This window comes from Abramis brama (assembly GCF_963993115.1).
Source record: "Abramis brama genome assembly, chromosome: 3".
NCBI classification, from domain to species: Eukaryota; Metazoa; Chordata; class Actinopteri; order Cypriniformes; family Leuciscidae; genus Abramis; species Abramis brama.
This window is the reverse complement of record NC_139965.1, coordinates 16,697,836-16,717,946: the sequence shown is the minus strand read 5'-3', so window position 1 is coordinate 16,717,946 and position 20,111 is coordinate 16,697,836. Positions and strand designations below refer to the sequence as shown.

At 36.4% G+C, this 20,111-nt stretch overlaps 2 protein-coding genes across 2 annotated transcripts; one reads left to right on the top strand and one right to left on the bottom strand.

The window, feature by feature from the left end:
- The first annotated feature begins 9,470 nt into the window (after positions 1–9,470).
- Positions 9,471–11,023, top strand: LOC311080089 (uncharacterized protein). Its single transcript, XM_084109857.1, has 5 exons — positions 9,471–9,497; positions 9,596–9,748; positions 10,025–10,150; positions 10,287–10,342; positions 10,561–11,023. Exons 1-5 carry the CDS (start codon positions 9,494–9,496, stop codon positions 10,714–10,716), a joined length of 495 nt encoding a protein of 164 aa, XP_083965983.1. The 5' UTR covers positions 9,471–9,493; the 3' UTR covers positions 10,717–11,023.
- Positions 11,024–13,962: 2,939 nt separating this feature from the next.
- nitr9 (novel immune-type receptor 9) lies at positions 13,963–16,394 on the bottom strand. Its single transcript, XM_084109401.1, has 4 exons — positions 16,269–16,394; positions 15,827–16,171; positions 15,265–15,609; positions 13,963–15,177 (listed from the first exon to the last, which is right to left on the bottom strand). Exons 1-4 carry the CDS (start codon positions 16,303–16,305, stop codon positions 14,963–14,965), a joined length of 942 nt encoding a protein of 313 aa, XP_083965527.1. The 5' UTR covers positions 16,306–16,394; the 3' UTR covers positions 13,963–14,962.
- Between the last annotated feature and the right edge of the window lie 3,717 nt (positions 16,395–20,111).

Here is a 20,111-nt window from a genome sequence, read left to right as displayed (position 1 = left end):
AACTTGTTAATTCTGATTTTAGTCAGAGGATGTAGGGTTTGCTAATACCTCAAAAGTCGGTTGCCTACTGCTCACTCGAACAAGAGAGTGTAGTTTAATTTATCCATTTCCATACACCTTGCTAAATCAGTGATAGACAGAAAACAAAAGGTCTTCAGATGATGTGCCTACTGCTCCGTTCATACATGCGCCTTTAGTTTGACCTACCTTAACTAAGATTTGCGGTAGCACAAGGAATGAAACAACTTTACCATTCGCACCAGAAGTATTTATTTTGACCTCTCATAAAACAACTGGAGACAGTAGGTGTGTGTGTTTTGCATGACTGAATGAGACCTGGAGGGGAGAAGATAGTGTGAGGAGTCAGGAACTCAGCATGGGGGGAAGAGACGAGATTGGAGAAGTTGTGTTGTGCTCTCTGTCCCATAGATCTCTTCTTCAGATTAGTGAGTTTTATTGTTTTATTGCAGGTTGGAATTCTTGAATTCAGTCTTAGTAAAAGTCCATCCTTACATGGCCTTAACAAACAAGATTAGTTTGGTTGTACTTTGCATATGCCACAATACATGCAAAATAATTGCACTTGTTGAAAGTCGAAGTAGTACATTAGAAGTCATATGTTTCAAATAATTTCATTTATTCACAGTCATGTAAAATATATATATATACACACAATACAATACATTACCGTTCAAAGTTTGGGGTCAGTAAATTTTTTTAAATACTTTTGAAAGAAATCCCTTCATCTCATCAAAGCTGCATTTATTTAATAAATACATTAAAAAGAGTAATATTCTGAAATATTGTTGCAACTTAAAATAACCGTTTTCTGTTTTAATCTATTTTACAAAGTAATTATTCCTGGGATGTTAAAAATTTATTTTTAGTAGCCAGCATCCAGTCGTCAGCATGTAAATCGTGAAAAAAAAATCAGGAATGTTTGAACAGAACTGTCAAAAGAGCAGCATTTATTTTAAATAGATTTTGAGTAAAAAAAAGTCAAAAAAAAGTCAAAAAAAAAAAAAAAACGTATAAAACCACATCACAACACATTGGTAGATTATGAATCCTCTAATAAAATAAATCAATCCCCTCGGATACCAGTAGATCTTTGCCAGATCTCCAGTCTTCTGGTTCTTCTGCTCCTTCCACCATCCCAGTCTCTTGCATTATGATTTAACAAGATCATGATTTAACAGGATCAGGATCAACCTTTGGATGCTGCGGCCTGGCCTGGAAAAAAATGTCAGAAAGAAATGTTGTTGTTGTTGTTGTTGTTGTTGTTGTTGTTGTTGTTGTTGTTGTTGATGATGATGTGCGTGACACTCCTAATCGTGTGATGTTTTTAATGGCGCGACTGACACGAAAAACAAGAAACATCCTGTGAGTAATCGAGTAATGTGATGTGAATTTTCGCTTAGCTTTTGGTGTGAAGTCAAACATTTATAGATAAACTCATCAAAGTAAAGAAACCCCAGTTCGGTCAGGACCACTATCGTCAAATACGATTGACAATTACTGTAGCATACAGTTAGGATTGGCGGTATGGTTCTGTTCTGGGAGAACACCCTGCGCATCCATGCAGCCTAGCATGGATAAGAGCAGCAATAACCCCCCTTAGGGTAAACAGAACAGAACCAACATGAATGAATTGCAGATATCATCAATTCATTTTTATGTACAACATAATTAGAAAATTTTAGTCTGATTCAGGAGGAATCAGAATGCCAAATCCTGACTGACGAGAGGAGGAGCTGGGGATGGAGGAGGGAATTGGCTCCTGAGAAACGTGATAGCTGTTGACACTAGCCAGGATTTTGATTGTAGGTGGGCCTCGAGAAAACTGGATGGGCCAGTTAAAATAAGCCAAAAAAAAACAGGTTCCCCTTCATCTCCGTTTCAGCGCTTTTCTGAACATACTGAATTATCAACATACTGAAGGAGCTTGAATACAGTGATAGGCGTCGTATTCCTTAGGTAGACGTGGATCAGCTGAGAGTCAGCTGGCAGAACTGACGCTACAAAAAAAAAAAAAAAAGCTACGAAAAAAAAGAAAAGAAGTGATATTTGAATAAAGATTAAGATCTTTATTCAAATCTCACTTCTTTTCTTTTTTTTTTTAGACCCAATTCTTAAAGACTTGCAAAATGCCAAGTCAATCTTTTGTCTGCAATGCAACAGATCTGAGTCCTGAGCTGTCTGAAGAATGACCACACCTGGGACCTCGTTTATAAAACGTTGATCTTAGAGTGTGCATACGCTAAAATTTATGCCAATGGTCATATAAAAAAAATCTTGAACATAAAAAAGTGCTGTTTATCAGGATGTCACTCATCCTGGGGTTTGTCAGTCATGTATTTGCTTGCATGCATTAGCAGATTTGCCTGGAAGGAAATATGCAAACACTAAAAGCCTGCCAGGTTCTAAGCAGACATACGCATTTTTCTTTGTGGCAGAGTCGGAGTTGGGCCTACTGCAGGTTTTTGGAAATATAAGCAATTCATGTCGCTCGCCATTCTCAAGTAGCCTAAAAGATTGACTGGTGCTCTTTTATATTTTAAAGGGATAGTTCACCCAAAAATGAAAATTTTGTTTTACTCACACTCATGTTGTTCCTGTATGAGTTTCTTTATTCTGTTTAACACAAATAAAGTTGTTTTAAAGAATGTCTGTAACTAGACAGTTGATGGCACCCACTGTCTTCTTCCAGTCATTTTTTTCCTACTATGGAAGTCAATGGGTGCCATAAACTGTTCAGTTATCGACATTTTTTCTAATTATTTTGTGTTCAACAGAAGAAAGAAACTCATACAAGTTTGGAACAACTTGAGGGTGAGTAAGTAATGACAAAATTTGGGGGTGAACTATCCTTTTAATGACATTGATTAGTGGGCGTTTATGAGGATTTCACGTCTGCAAAAGAGGCGCAGGCACATTTTTTATGCGTACATTCGTTCTCTGAATCACAGGTACGCACATTTGAGAAATGATCATAGGATCAATTGTAGTATGGTTTCTACGCTACATTTTATAAACGATGCTTCGGGTGTTTGATTAAAACCCCTGAACAAGTAGAAGAAAGAAACCTTTTAAATGTCTCTGTCAACAATGAGTCATTAGCCGCATTTATCAGTAATGATTTGTTAATTTATTCAGAGAAGAAGATACAACAAATGAATTAATCATTATTGTGAAATAAAGAATAATATGATAAAAAATCAATATAATAAAAATCAAATCAAAAATCAAAAATCAAAACTTTTAGCACCATAAATCATGAGCATCGAAGAAGACGAGTTATTTTCTGTATAAGAAAAAGATGCAAGTGAGACGTAATACAGAGGGCGGAGACAATGAATGCATTTCCTGCAGCATCAGTGAGAGGAAGTAGTTGCTCAGAACAGACTGAGCTCTGCTGAGGTGAACATCAACGGACCAACTTATTCACTGAGGTCTGCAATTAATTCACATATAATCATCTGTTAGTTTAATACAAAATGCACTGCAATGCAAAAGTATCATCATGATTCAGGAAACACAAGGTTTAAAACGTATCTATTGATTAGTATAAAATGCATTTATACACTAACTATTATAATTTATGCACAGATAAGTTATGCTTAAAGGGACACGTGTTGTTTGTATTTGAATGTTTGTGTATCAATGCTTAGATGTTTTCCAACCACAAGTTTGACCCGCCTTCACATCAACAAAACCACACAGTCTACCAGCAGTATTCTCACGAGACACGTCTCTTTCTTATCAACCGCCCCTCCTTCTTCTCAACAGACTGCCACTGTAATGGAAATAGCAGAATTAAACTTCAAAAACAGCCTAAAACTACAGTATGTAATAAAAACTGATTGATGTGGTTGCATACAGCTGTATTAACAACATTAATTGTGCACATTAACTGTAACTAATAACAGAACCTTACAGATAAATTGTACGTTGTAATTTTAAAATTCAGGGCTTTCTATGTGTCTGGGAAAAAAAAAAGTGAAATTTTGATTAAAGCACTTTTAATAAACATAGGCAATTATAATTAAACGTTAAAGTAACAAGGCAAAAGTCTACCCTGAATACAGACACCATCAAGAAAAAGCAAGGCATAATTTGATCAATGGATTTCATTCACACAAATAAACCTACCTTACGTTTAGAGGAACAAAACGACCTTCAGGTAGAAAAGAAATGTGAGAAGCTGTGCTGTTTGTTGTTTGCAGAGGCTGCTGCTTGATGCATCATGCACTTGTGGTTTTGGACTTTGAGCCCACCTATTGCTCAGTTTGCAGCCAACCTGTAAGAATGAGAATAGAAAAGCGCAGTCAGAAAGCCCCAGCAGAGCTCACATTTCTGTGGTCAAAAGTTTCCATATCAACAGTACGTGCCAGTGTAAAAACTGTTACTTTCAGAAGTATGACAATTGTCTCCATGCCAAGGTAGTCTCAACCAAGGCCGCATTAAGCCTCCCAAGTTCAGGGGCCTCCCATGTTCAGGTTCATGATGAGCTGAAAAGGTCATATTGTTTTGTAATTTGTCAGGTTTTCTGTCAATCACTCGAATCGCACGTTACATGTCTGCTGATTGAGTGACCCACGTGGCACCATAAGCCCCGTTCACACAGCCAGCGATTTTGTCGCTGTATGTCGCTAGTCTCTATACTGTGAAGTCACTTGTGGGCATTGGTAGTGCTGTCGCTCTAATGTTATTGGTAGACTGCTCGTCTGGCCACATCTATACAAAACACCATCACAAGTGATACAACTATATTATTTTAATTTGACTAGGAATTAGGCTCAAAAGAAACATTATGCTGTTGGGAGAGTGTTTTTATATTACCACAGCAGTGTTCAGTGGATTAAATAATTTACTACATTTACGATCGATCAATCTACAAATTAAACTCACTCATACTGTCATAAATGACTAAAACGTCATCCGAATTTGACAAATAATAAATTTTCTTGTCCCTAACAGTCAACATAATGCAGGGGAAACTGTAAAATGAACTGCAGCAGTGCTAAACTTGCATCATAAAACTACAACAATCGAACTATAAATGTATGAATTAAACTCATTGAGACTGTCGACAGTTTCTTTTCCATGCATCATTTTATTATATCCATGTTTGTGGTTAGTTAAATCATATAAAACAGTGAAATCACCCTCGAACTCTTCTGTCTTGCCTGCACTGCACTCGAGACGGTGACGGGAGCTGAGCTTCACTGAAAGGCTTCTTTCCTATTGGTTGTCGCTCGCGAAAATCGCTTCTCATTTGCATAAAGTTGAAATTTAATTGCTGTGTGTGGTTGTTAAAGGACAACTCCGGTGAAAAATGAACCTAGGGGTAATTAACACATGGTTACCGAGTCGATCTTTCCCTGGGATGCGTGTTCATGAAAATCGAATGTAAAGAGTTTTATCTCTAAAAACAGATTAGCTTATAACGCTAGTATATGGGGCACAGAGTAAGTAAAAGTAAATCGCTAGTTAATACCACTAACAAGGCTCAAAATAGCCTCACACTAACATGGTAGCATAATGAGGGTCCCTACATGCAAACCGAAGCATTGAGAACTTTGTAAGTGTACAGACAGTTTAATAAGAATATACTTTATAAAGACAGTGCATTACGCGTTTACAGACAGGATCCATCTTGGGAAACAGTCTCAACCAATCGAGTCACGAACGCCTAATTTCTCATTTAAAATGAGACTCTATAAATCGAGGGGATGGGGGGCCTACAAAACCTCTCAGCCCCGGGGTAACATTAGGTTAAGGCGGTTCTGGTCTCAACCATATATTGAATATATTGAGTTAAAACATTTTACACAGAGGCACCAAAACATTGTGAATATATTCATTACATGTATATATTCATTACATACGTAAAGATTTTTCACGTTAGGATTTATATATAAAGCCCATGAGAACCGTGAGGAGTCAACCCACAGCCGCTCCGCTGCCCTGCTGAAAATGTGAAGGAGAGACGCTTAATGTCAGATAACATCCATAATAATTTTTTGACAGTTTTCAGTGGTTATGAGGAGCAATATGAGAGAGAAATTTGGGGATCATTGATCGTTGTTTAGGTACATTAAACCACGTTAAACTTTTTTCCTTACAATAGGCTCTAATGAAGCAGAAACGCTTAATGTCAGATTATGTCCATAATTTGACTTTTGGTTCGATTTTTTTTGTCCGTGTTCAGTGGTTATGAGGAGCAATGTGAGAGAAATTTGGGGATCGTTGTTTAGGTACATTAAACCACGTCATGTCATATTGTCAACATGGTCTTTATGAAGCAGAATAGTTGGTCATAGTCTAATGCTTTTTGAAAACTTAAGGCTTTCTTCTTCATAAAACGAGTCGGACTTCATCACATTTTTGTATACATTTTTATTTATTTACATTAGTAAACTACAGGAGATCGTCTTTCAAAACATAAAAAAAAAATGAATGCATCATTGTACCCAGCACTTCTGAAAATGCACTTCCAAATGCGTCTCTGTCCCCAGCACATTTCAAACCAAACTGACGCCCATGAGTACCATCTATGTGTTTGTGAGGCACATGCATGTTTCCAGTAGCATTCAGAATGCACCCATAGTTTACAGACACGCACTCAATCACTTAATTATTCAACTCCTCTCTGGCTTACTGGAAAATCACTTCCTTTTACACACAGCTAAACTCATGTCTTGGCCCCCGTTTCTGTTAGGATGACATTTTGTTTTCTCTACGGTAACAAACCTACACCCTCATTTATTTACTTAAAGGGATAGTTCACTCAAAAATTTAAATTCAAAGTCATTAATTACTCAACCTCATGTCGTTCCAAACCCGTACGACCTTCGTTCATCTTCGGAACACAAATTAAGATATTTTTGATGAAATCGGATGGCTCAGGACGAGCTCCATTGACAGCTATTTAATTAACACTTTGAAGGCCCAGAAAGGTAGGAAAGACATTGTTAAAATGGTCCATGTGACTACAAGGTCACACATGCGCCGTGGTGCTCTCGTAAAACGCGGGTCGGAGATTGATACGAAACTGATACGAGACTGATCGCGCAAAAAAGTATTATCGTTGCTTCATAAAATTAAGGTTGAACCACTGTAGTCACATGGACTATTTTTAACGATTTAATCCAAAATATCTTAATTTGTGTTACGAGGATGAACAAAGGTCTTACGGGTTTGGACCGACATGAGGGTGAGTAATTAATGACAGAATTTTCATTTTTTGGGTGAACTAACCCTTTAATAAGTTTCTAATTACGTTCATCTACTAAACAGTTAATTTTCTGTTTCATTTAAAAGTGTGTGCAATGTTATTGATAAGTATCGTTTGCCATGTGCTATATATAATCACTAACATTTTTTTCTTTTTTTTTTCTTCTTAGACCTGGGTGTGTTGACCAGTTTCGTCAGACATCTTGCCAGATCTATTCAAAGTGGGTGTTACGTGTTGGCTGTTTTTTTGGTCTCTTAAGGTTAATTTACACGCTAGTTCCTCTCATTGGACTGGGCAATTTACACTTATCTCTTTGACATTGTTTTATCCTCTTAAAACTGTTATCATAATGTTTAAAAATATAATGCAGCATAGTTTCAAAAATAAAGATTCTCATTATTTACTTACCCAGATGCCATCCAAGGTGTATATGACTTTCTTCATCAGAACACAAATGCATATATTTAATCTGGAGGAAATTCAAGCTCTGCATACAATGCAAGAAAATGGGTTCCAGCATTGTGATTAATGTAAGAAACAAATCAGTAAGTAAAACATTCTCTACTTTAAACTAGTGCTTCTGACCCAGGGCTCTGATACCGTTTGAAATATCAGAATTTTCATGTGAAGTTCATTCTTCTGTTTTCAATCAAAGCATCGTTTTCTATTCACATGAACATGCCAACATACTTGCATTGCACAGCTACGCAATGAATTGAGTGCAGTCAGGAAGAGCTTTTTTGTTAAATCTTTATTTGTTTTGTTTATACACCTATTGTTTTGCTACATAAGATATTAATTGATCAGGTTCATGCATTACTTTTGGACTTTCCAAATGACTGCAGTCTTTCATTTTCATGGTATGCATCTAAAGATCTCGAATTTCTTTCTAAAAATGTTTGTGTTCTGTTGAAGAAAGGCAGTTGTGCACATCAGGGATTGCATCAGGGTAAAAGAATAAAATGAAAAATAAGAATAAAATTCATGTTCAAATTTATAGCAAATCTTAACTAAAATTAATGACTATTAATGCTATTTGTTTACTTATTTATTAGCAGGCAGAGCAGCAATAACCTTGTTATACTTGTTTGTAGTTTACTTCTGTAGAAACCAAGAAAATATATTATTTTTTATTATTTTTTTTATTTTATTTTTTACACACTACCATCACCACGACTGAGGCTGATAGAATGGTTACATCCAAATGTTAGCGGCATATGTTGAGCACTATAGATCCAATCTTACTAGTATGACTCACTCACTACAAAACGCATTTCTTCGCTTCAGAAGGCCCGAGTCATGTGGAGTACATTTATGATGGATGGATGCACTTTTTTGGCCCTCAAAATTTCATCCTCCATTCACTGCCACTTATAAAGCTAGGAAATCTCCAATTGTATTCGTCTGAAAGAAGAAAGTCATATACACCTAGGATGTCTTGAGGGTGAGTAAATTAGGGGCTAATTTAAATTTTTGAGTGAACTATCCCGTTAATACTTATTTAATACTTACTATTGTATAACAGTTCATCATCCCTCCACTGACTAACTTTGCTGCCGTCTTTCATACCAAAGAACTACCCTTATGTAAAATCTTTGGTGTGATGTCCATCAGGGCAGAATTGTGGCATGAATTCTGATATGACTGTTCAGACTGAGGTTGCATTGCAAAACATCAGACCTATATCTGATTAAGTACCACTTCATGAGTTCACCCTTACATATAATCGGATATAGAAAAGTATGCATATTTAGCGAGCTGTCTGAGGGGAGGGCTACAAGCTCGGAATTTGGTCCAAACCCAGAGTAATCCCCCATCCCTTGTTGGGATAGGAATACTTTAAGAGTGATGAGTCGGGGTGGTGGAGGGATGCTGGAAAACTGTTGTGGGATAGAGGAAGGTTGGGTATATACCGCCTCTCATGCTTTTTGGGTTGATTTATCTGAACGTTCTCCTAAACGTTTTAATGTATGTATTTCCTTTGAATACATATTACAGAATTATGATTTAGGACATGTTTGATGGCATTTTACTTGAGAGGACTGCACCAATGACATTCTAGGCTATAGACTATATATTTTATTAGGTGTAAGATTTTGTAGCCTCACCGCAATGTTAAACCAAACGTACTTTCACACACTAATGACAGCTCTTCAGATGAAAGGTGATAAGGTGGTCTATATAAGGCACTTCTCAAAGCCTCAGAGCTCTGATCATATGCTCTAGTCAGACGCTTTCTAGTAGACACGCAACATGTGTGAGTTAATTTCCTTTTGAATTTATATCACATTGTCAGTAATTGATTATTGCATGCATAATTATCTAAACAGGCCCACTCATGTTTTTTCTCTGTAGGTGAAACGGTTGTAGTAAAATGTTACTCAAGCTTTTATAATATACAAGAACATAATTACTTCACTCTTAGTATTGAAAGATCAACAGAACCCTTACATTATCAATGCACATGGAGTAACCAAACCAATTGTGGATTAAGACTTCTTTTAAAAGGTAAGAACTACTGCAGTGATTAATACTAAAATTGCATATAAAGCTGTTTTGTATTAAGCACATATGTGCAAAGCAATTAATTTACTTTGCACATAAATTATATATTTTTAAAGTGATGTTATAATATTTTTCTTTGCTTTGACAATAATAATAATGATATTCAACTTTGTTTTAATATTCACTTGTTTTTGGACATTATTTGTTTCTTGTACATTATTGATATGCTAGGATTTTTTTCACCATTTACCTGACCAAAATGTTTCCTGCATGTTTTAGAAAATCAAGGTCAAAACTGGTCTTACCATGCAGTGTTTGTCTTCAATACTCTCATTTTGCTCTTGAGTGGAATAGTCAACATATTTCTATGTAAAAGACTGAGAAGAACGAGTGAATTCCTTGGAGGTAAATTTGTAATGACGTTTAAATGTTGTCTTTTTGAAAGGGCTCAGTTGTGGTCAGTATTTCTTGTTTTATTCCCATTATTTTCCTTGTTTTACTTTCCCGCCACAACTGAACAGCAAGTTTCAATATGTTTCAGGAGTTTCTGACCCATCTCCCCCAGACACACCACCCTCTGATGCCAGTTCTTCTCTTGTAAGTCAGAAGTTTTATGACTGTAGCATTTACATTAATGCTTTGGGAAGACACTTTATCTAATGCATTGCATTCAAGGTATACATTTGATCAGTTCCTGCATCCTCTGGAAATTGAACCCATAACCTTAGTGCTGCTAACGCTATGAACTGTTTGAGCTACAGGAACGCAGCAGATGAAGTTTCTGGACAATGCTTTCCCTTTTTCTCTCCTCACAGAATCGAGTTAGTGTAGACCTGAACTACACAACCCTGCAATTTCCTGAAGACGACACAAGTAGAGAGAACTCAGCGATTGAGCGAAGAAAGACAAGAAGGAATGCAATCTACTCCAGCCTTAAATGTCATGTGCAGAACATCACTGAAGAAAGCTGAGCCATTACTTATCCTTCTCATTTTGTTTTCAAGTGATAAATGCAGCACAGTTGTTTAAAAAACCTATAAAGACATTTTGAGGTTACAGCATTATTTTTAATAACTACAGATTTAAAGAAATAAAAATATGGTTTAAAAACAGATCTTATCATTATTATATACATTATAGACACATTACAGACATGTCTTTACCCCTGCAATATGTATTTTCATGCTTTCAATATACTTTGTAACATTATTATTAAAATTGCATTTCTGTTTTAGGCAAGCTTAGGCCCTGATCAATATTTAATAAAATGGAAGTTAACACGCATGTACTTAAGATTATGCTCACTTGCTCAGATTGTAATTCATTGTTTTTGTGATAATATAAATAAAGTGAATGGAGTATGATCATCATTCAAACAGGAAAACGAGTTTATATAAAGGCCAGATATTCTTAACAGGATAGCTGAATAATAATACTTCGCATTACAAATGCCTTCTTCATTTTTACATTTAGTTTTAAAGTTGTGGTGGCCTGTTTTTGGTTCTTTATTGATAAGCTACAACCTTGAGCAAACTTTAAAAAATAGGCCACTTAGTTGTCCATCCTGTCTCTGAAACCACAAATATGTGTCTGTCTTAGTATTTGGTTCTTGTGGGCAAGTACAAGGGTCTCTACAGCTCATTAGATATATATGCATTTTTGCTTCTGACCCCATTGCAAGACACAGAAGAAAGCAAACCTTTCAATCATCATCATTATTATTTCTGAACCCTTCAGCTTTGAGATATTGTAATAATTTGTATATTATGAAATGTTATGCCTTGTTTAAAAGAACCAACACAATCTCCTGGCACTGCATAGGCTATATAGCATGAGTTCATGCTTTTATTTGGCGTGCTCTTTATACGCAAAAGTAATCTCTTACGTGCATCTGGTATGCAAAATTTACTAGTTGGGTAGAATTGTTTGGGTAAGTATAGTGCATATCATATGCACGCAAAAAAATTGCGTATCATATGTACGCTAAAAAGTGCGTATCGGATGCGTGTAAAAGGTAATTTCTGTGTATAAATAGCACTCAAAATAAAAGCATGAACTTGTGCTGTAGATACGCAGTTCCAGGAGATTGGACTCAAAAGAGCATATCAGTTTTATTAAATATTGATCAGAGCATATTTGACACCTCTTAAAAATGTATGGTGTGTAAAGTAAAATGTGTTCTAAAACCTAAAATGTTAACTTCCTTTTAGCTTTTATTCTTATTGGGTTATTGAATTTACATTCTTAGAATTTGCCTCTTTTGTACAATATAAGGTTAATGATGTAAATTAGTTTATCATGCATTATCACAATAGAATAAAAAGGCACAGCTGATGTCATTAGCTAATGTAAACTTGATGTAGCTTCTCTCATCCAGTATGTATGTACATTATCTACTGATAACATTAACTGTGCCTTAATAGGAGTCAGGGGTGTATCTTTGAGGGGTCAGTGAGATCATCCTTGCTTTTTGTATTAGGCAAAAATAAACTTCTTTTAAAATATATTTGTAATACATGGACTTTAATTAATCACTTTTTGTTAACTTAAAAAAAAAAAAATCAGGTTACTTCACAGCCCATGTTATTATCCAGCCAAAACCAGTGCAAAAATTGGAGACAGTGTAACAATGGAAAGTTATTTTCTCAAACCCCCCCCCCCCCCCCCCCCCCCCCAGGGTTAGGGTTAGGGTTAGGGTGGGTTAGGGTAGGGTAACCCTAACCCTAACCCTAACCCTAATAGATACTTATTATCATGGAGTGATTAAGGATTCCAGGATTTCAGTCCTGGAACACTTCTGATGATAACAGGTTAGTATTACAATGCTGCAAAACTCATTCAGTCAGTGGTCTAAAAAACTGATTGTTATATTTTGGATTTATTTTTAAGGAACACATTAAAGTACAAGAAGAATTTTACAGCAACCCGATTTAAAACCTGTTCATCTTGGTGATAACATCACTCTGCAAAGTACAGTTCAATTCATGGAGGACTGTGCACAAGAAAAACTCTGGAGAATCCCTGTCTAGAATTATGGATGCTCATTTTATAATGGCTGCTGCACAGACATGTGTCCACAACTTCACAGTGAGGATCCACACACTCTCTGATACTGCTACTTACGAATGTGCCATGAATGTAGATGGAGAAATAATCTTTGGACAAGGAACTAAACTGACTATCACTGGCACAGGTGATATTGAGTGCACTGACTTTATTGAATGTTCACGAATGTTATGCTGACACTTTAATAACATTGCAATATGTGCTTTTACAGATCAGAACATTATGAATCCAGGAACTTTCATTTTGGAGTCTTCATTTTTTTTTTGTATAATTACGATAGCCATGGTCAAACAGCATAAAAACAAAAAAACTCTGTAGGTACGTGCATTCTTACCTGTATTTATTATGTGTTAAATTAAGCAGCTGTCTGATCACAAGCAGTTTCTTTCACTTCTATCCTGAAGGCTGACTGAATTGAGACATCCTCCCCTACCCAAGTAAGTCTAGTTGAGTCCAGTTCATTTTTAAACTGAACAATTTGATATCAGTTATTCCCTAGAACATCAAGTGCCATTTTGTTGCTTAACTATATTCACTATTGCTATACATAGGCCTAGGTAGTTGACAAATTACAATTATCCTAAATAGCTGTTCTGGGTAAGACACTGTTTTGAACTTTTTCAGTTAGTCATATTTTTAATATTTGTATACAATATTAAACAGATGACTTATAGTATGTGAAATAATAGGCCTGTTGCATCTTCAAAGCACTGTTATATGGTAATGCATGTGTTCTCATGGTTATTTCTAATTCCTCTTATAGATTTTGCTTGCATGTTCAGTAAATAAGGAGAATATTTCCTGCATAATACAAACTACCAGAGGTTCAACATGTTCTGGGCCTGAAATATTCTTTCTATTTATGTTATTATAGCGTTTCTATCAGAACTGTGTTGTCAAATATAGCCTGTTTAATCTTTTAGGTTGCAATTTTTTAAAATGTTTGTGTTCTGAAGAACATCTATTCAAACCCTACTCTGTATTGGAATAAATTACAGATTTAAGAACATTTTAATCTCTGGATTGTGTATGCATTTCTCATTTTTGCATAATTCAGAACTTCAACTTAATTTGCAGGGTATGAAATCATGCGTGAAATAAAAGGATGAAAGGGTAGTCTTGCTCCCATGAACCAAAAACAGACATAATTTGATATTGGACAGTTTATTTCTAACAAGGAGACATTACAAACATTGGTTACACTTTATTTGAATTTCCTTATTAGACATTCTGTTGACAATAAGTAATGCTGGACCTACATGTCAAGAGTTAAGTATCAGTAGACTGTTAGATTAGGGCCCAGGTTTAGCCAGTAGAATGACTGTGCATGGGACCATCAAAAAAGTGTTAGCAGATATTAATAAGACAGTCTACCCAAGCATTAAATGGCTTGTCAAATTGATTAATCCCATGAATTTGCAGTGATACAGTATGTTGAATAATATGGATGATCAGAGGCTGATTTCATCAACAGACCTGGGCCCAGTTGTTCAAAAAATTTAATCTGGATCAGAATTATGTAGAATTTTGCATTCTCTTGGTAGAAATATTGCATTTAATCGCAAAGAAAGAGTGAATGCAAAGTTTCTTAAGGGAACACAAAACATTTGCAAGAGAACGTTAAAACATTGAAATCATTTCCCATAACCATGTCCCTTTAGGGATTCAGTTGCTCCTCATGTGACCCACAATAAAAACAAATATGCAATAAGGGATGCAAATGTTAGTAACTACTTTCCACTGGTTCATCCCTGAGGATTGTGCCAATGTAGTTTGACAGCTGTTTGGGAGATTATTTTATGGATATACTTTACTGTACTGAAAGGCTCAATAGGTATAATCTCTTATTACTTTAACGGTTAAACTAATCAAGAGCAAAATTAAAAATATAAATGTGTGTATATATTACATGACATAAATGTTGTATTTTTTTTTAATCAGTTTTAAAGTTTTATTACATTTTTGTTCCTGAATTCCACCATTCAGCTGGGATCAGGATAATCCTGAATTTTCTTTTTCTTTTTTTGCATCAAAAATCTTACTAAAAGTCTTACTACAAACTGACGACTTGATCCAGATCAAAATCAAGACTGTTTTTTTTTTGACCAACCCATTTTCAAGATTTGATTCAATCCAATAGCCAAAATCCGATCAGATTACTTTGGAACAACTGGGCCCTGGTCTTCCCTCTGGTTGGGATTGTCGATCTCGGAAAGCCATGGCAGACGGAGAACAGCCCTCTTTCGACATTCTTTTTGAATTCATGCAGTACCAAACAGTAACTGTGGCAACAGTGATTAAAAGAAGGACTGTTCTAACAATGGAAAGAAGAACAAAAGTCATCATCTGTTCTGTGGAATCGGCACCTGAAATAGGAAAAATTGTAGGTAAAGTATTAACACATCGTAAAAGTGCCACTTTTCCCCCAATCAATTAATTCTTGAAAGACACACCTATAATGTTCAGTTTGGTTCCGTTCCCGAGCAGCATCTCCCCACATGCAGCAACAGCGCAGTAGTAAGTCTCAGCATCAGACAGACCGAGCTCCTTCTTAGAGACGCTGTAGACGCATCTACGTGCTGTAAAACCGGCTTCAGAGATCCAGTCACACTGATCAATACTCGTTCCATGTGCCCAAATAACTCTTGGATGAGATTCTTCTGATTCATGTATGAGCCAGTACACGCTGTGGTTTCCTACACAGTTCTGATTTAAAACTGTGCACATTAGATTCACTGAATCTCCAGATTGTGATTCAATGAACTCATGTTGTTTTACAACAGTGTAGCTTTTCAACCCTGTATGAAAAAAGGTTATATATTCATGAAGAACACATATTAACCAAATCAAAATATATTTCATTATTGAGCAAGTTTTATGTAAGACATCATGGACTACTCATGTATAAATTGCATTCACACATGGCATTCAGTTAATAGCTTCAATAACTAAACTATTATAAATACTCATTATATTAAAAACAATTAAATTATAGGTAATCAAAACTATAATTACCTTCAACTATCAACTCTGTGCCTTCGACAAATTCCATTACGTTGGAATAAGCGCTTCCACAGTAGTATGTTGCAGAATCTGAGATCTGTATGTTTCTTATCACCAAATGATGCACACCCTTTTCATTCAGCACAGAGAAGCGTGAATTATTCTCAAAATTATAGTAAAACCTGGCATTATTATCATACTTGTAACTGGTGGAGAGTAGCCTGGGATTCTGTCCAGTTTGATGCTTGTACCATGAGAAGTGCATGGCTATTTGGCTCTGGTAAACGCAAGGTAAATGAATTGTTTCTCCCGGTTTAGCAAACACTGGTGGGTTATTCAGGTGTGTTGCAGTAAGACCTAAAAGAAACATGAAAAATAACAAGCAAAAATGGTTTAGCTTAAATAGCTAAAGTAAAAACATTTAAGTTTTGACATTAAAGACAGTTCAACTTACCAATTAGAAAGAGAAAGAAAACTCCAAAGTTGATCATATCTGGATGGATTTATCTTATTTCTAAACGAGTACAAAACAGGTGAGTGATGACTAAATGAACATCACCAGAGAAGCAATGAACGATGTGAGCGGATGTGCTGCGTTTGTCAAAAAAGTGCTGAACCAGATTTTTTCCCCACTGACCTTTTCCTACAGACTTGTTTTCATATTATTATTATATATATATATATATATATATATATATTTTTTTTTTACTTCTGAGACATAGTTGCTCATGAGTAAAACCAGTTGCCGCTGTCAGTAAAGACTGTTTACATGTGCAATTTAAATAGGTTTGAAAGAAGTATGTTTCTGGAAAAGTACTTCTAGAGAATGTAAAAGACAAAGGCAGTGTGCTAGTTGTGGTTTTCTGCTGGTCATGCGGTAACTTGACCTTCTTAAGTTCTAAGTAAGTGTTTCTTGATCCCACCAACATCAAAACTGCGATCTGACAGCGTGTAAATGTGTGAATGTCAAGCATCTCTCGGCAATATTGTCAGGTGGGTCTGATATTAATCGAGCTCCTTTTAAGAAGCTACATTAAAACATTAATGAAGAACTGAATTACACTGCTCAGATCTGTATAATGACCACAACAAAAATCACTCACATGCACTAGTCCGATAGCCTTGTGGCTTCACACGCACACGTGCATCACAAGACCACGAGTGTGGCATCTGCCATAAACACCCGTGCAGTGCAGTTTCTTTGAGTGAACTGACTTTACGGTAAATATCTCAAACAGACACCGTCTTGCCAAAATTCCTATTATCTTTTTGAATAGCCTGAAACATCACTTGAGTAATTCAAATTTCTGCATGATATCTCACTGGTCCGATGTCTGACAGATTCATAGCAAGAACTGTGAAAGTTATGTCCTGTAAAAGTTTGAATTCCTTGTTTTAAACTACCGTTTACTACAAGTAGCTTCATGTCTGTTCTGATGGCAAAAGGATTTTTCTGTTGTTTTCTTTTGTACTCATCTCTCTCATCTTATTTAAGAATTTTTATGTCTGAAGTAAAATCCAGTATGGCATACTTGATGGTTTCATCAGCATTGGTATTTTCTCAAGAGTTTTTAAATAAATATAAAAAAAATGTGCAAAGAATGAATAAATTCCAATGAAAAAAAAAATCCATGAATGCACACATATCACCAATGCCCAGTTGTGCAAAATTCCTTTAAGAATAAAATGAACCCTTTAGTGATAATACGCATAATTATGACCAATGGTTTTCTTATTGTATCTTTGCAACCTTTAAAGTCAGAATGCTTGAAACAGAAGTTGCAGTAATCTTTTGACAGGTTGTCCTGCCTTTGAACCAAAAAACACATCATCAGAGATGTTGCTGCAAGTGAAGCGGGGAGTTATTTTAATCAAAGATTATGAGGGCACATTATTTTATTTATTTTTTATGTGCATAGATAAACCATTTAAATACTGCGATATTCCAAAAAAAGAAGTTGTTTTTGAGTTCATGGTGACTTCAACATCATCTCCATCATACATAATTATGATCATTTTCTAAAAACTATCATCTGGGTGATTTTAGTGGTGCAAAGCATTCTGTAGATGTTATAATAAACATTTTGCATTAGCATCAACCAAGTGTGCAATCTTATAGACCCACCCACCATCCAGCAAAGTGTTTTTGTAGACAAAAGGAGGGTGCTGGCTATGATTTTGGAAACCACTAGGGGGCTACAGTGAGGGATGGCAAATCTACTCAGACTTGCTAATAGGGGTTATGCGCAACATACTTCCGGGTTCTACAAAACAGATATAACTACTTCCGGTCGTCAGCTACTGAGGTAAACACAGCGTAGTGTTACGGACCCTGGTCTAGGTCAGGGAAGTAACATAAACAACAACACAATGCTTCTCAGTTAGTCTTTTTATTTGACTTTTCTTGCTCTCTTGATTGTTTTCAGAATATGGTATCTCAGAGTTTACAAAGTGTCTTGAATAAATCAAATAAATCAAACAAAGCAATATATGAAGCCAAATCTTCAGGGGTGAGCTAATGCCAAAATAACAAACAAACAGAAACTAACTTTCCCACAAGAAAGCTAACTTCCCTATTGATCACAAATAAAAGAAACAAAATATACAAAAAAAGTACCCCATCTCCTTAACTATCCAGTAAACAGGAGAAAAGTGAAGGCCTTTTGGCCTACAAAGAAAACGAGGTACTCACCCCCTACAGCTTCTCAAAGTCATGTAGCTGGTATGTAACAGATGTAATCACAAGCATTGAGGTTTCTAAAAACATATCACCAAGAATGGTGGCTAGGTGGCTAACAGCACTCTGTTAACTCTACACAGGAAGAGCACGGCAGACATTGTGTTACACTTTCACAGGTCAAACACACAGTACAACAAAGTGCAAGCAAAAAAAACAGAGAGCTCCCTCCAGAGGAATTCCAAGGGATTTTATAGTCCAGGCCTCTTTCTCTGGTCCAACCACCAACAGCTTCTCATTAAGTCCAGGACCAATCCTAAAGGAGGAGAAGGAGACAGCAGGAACAACAACAAAAGCATCACAACCGTAACAGTATATGGCAACCTTTTATAGCCGGTGTTTACAGGAGCTACCCATTCTATCCATTTCAGATGTACATCGTATTGCCAAACGGACTTCCAGAGCCCCGAATACTCCGTTAGATAAAGGATTTAAAGGTCCCATGACATGCTACTTTTTGTAGGCTTTAATATAGTCCTTAGTGGTCCTTAGTACTATATCTGAAATCTCTTTCCAAAAATTCAGCCTCGGTGCAGAAATATAGCCACTACAAGCCAGTCCCAGAATGAGCTTCCTTCAGACGGGCCGTTTCGGTGTCTGTAGCTTTAAATACTAATGAGGAGGAGAAAGGCGGCGCAAGGTGGAGGGTGGTGTGGCCTATGACCATCTTGCGCAACGGTACCATGTATGTTTGTTTATGTTGGATATTGCAATGGCACGAAGACACGCAGTCGTTCAAGCATTTCAGTTTGACCCAGAATCTGATCCAAATGGAGAAGCAACGGATGAAGAAGTTGCAACTCAGCGGCTCCAGCAGGACGTTTCCGAATGGTTAGTTTAAAATATTATGTCTGGATACGGTACTTTATTCGGATGGTTTACAGTTATTATCATGTAGCTAACGCGAACCTACTGTTGCCTTTTCATGAGAGATCTGTAACGTCTGTAATTTATCTTATTACAATTACATCAAGCTCTGCGATCTTGAAATGCGGATATCGCACGCGCCATATAACCAACAGGAAAACGGTTATCCAAATAACAAAGAAATGTACAACACTCGCGTTACAGTGTGTGTAACTTGATGCTGTCTACCTTTACATTAGCACAAGTAACTGCATAGCTAATGTGACAGCCACATTCTACGTGTAACAAGCTAGGTAACCATAAACAGTAAAGCAACACACTTATATCATTTGTTGACTTACTTGTCCGACGTTCAGCAAGCCATCTGTATTGACCATTCGATGTTCATTTGTACATCCAATTATTGAGCAATTATTATGCTTCGCTCGCTCAAAAGCCTCTCGTGGACAAACTGAAATCGCGCGCGCGCGTTCTACTTCCTAGCTCATTTTCTCATGGGCGGAAAATATTCTCTGGGCGGGCAAAGCAGAGAAAGGGGAGGAAACATTTCTCCTTATAACATCATAAGGAGGAGATTCAAGCTCAGCCCGGTTGAGCTTCCATTTTGTCAAAGGCAGAGAAAAATAGCAAAAGCTTGATTTACACCGATTAAAATTTCTAGAAACTTGGGGACCATATACAGGCTAGGGGAAC

Bases quoted from the DNA above. Each gene is read 5' to 3' on its own strand.
- LOC311080089 (XM_084109857.1), top strand. The intron at 9,749-10,024 runs GTAAGAACTACT...TGCATGTTTTAG, and splicing joins ATTAAGACTTCTTTTAAAAG to AAAATCAAGGTCAAAACTGG. The intron at 10,151-10,286 runs GTAAATTTGTAA...AATATGTTTCAG, and splicing joins AACGAGTGAATTCCTTGGAG to GAGTTTCTGACCCATCTCCC.
- nitr9 (XM_084109401.1), bottom strand. From the start codon at position 16,305: ATGATCAACTTTGGAGTTTTCTTTCTCTTTCTAATTG. The intron at 15,610-15,826 runs GTAATTATAGTT...TTTTTCATACAG, and splicing joins CACAGAGTTGATAGTTGAAG to GGTTGAAAAGCTACACTGTT. The intron at 15,178-15,264 runs GTGTGTCTTTCA...TTCCTATTTCAG, and splicing joins AACCAAACTGAACATTATAG to GTGCCGATTCCACAGAACAG.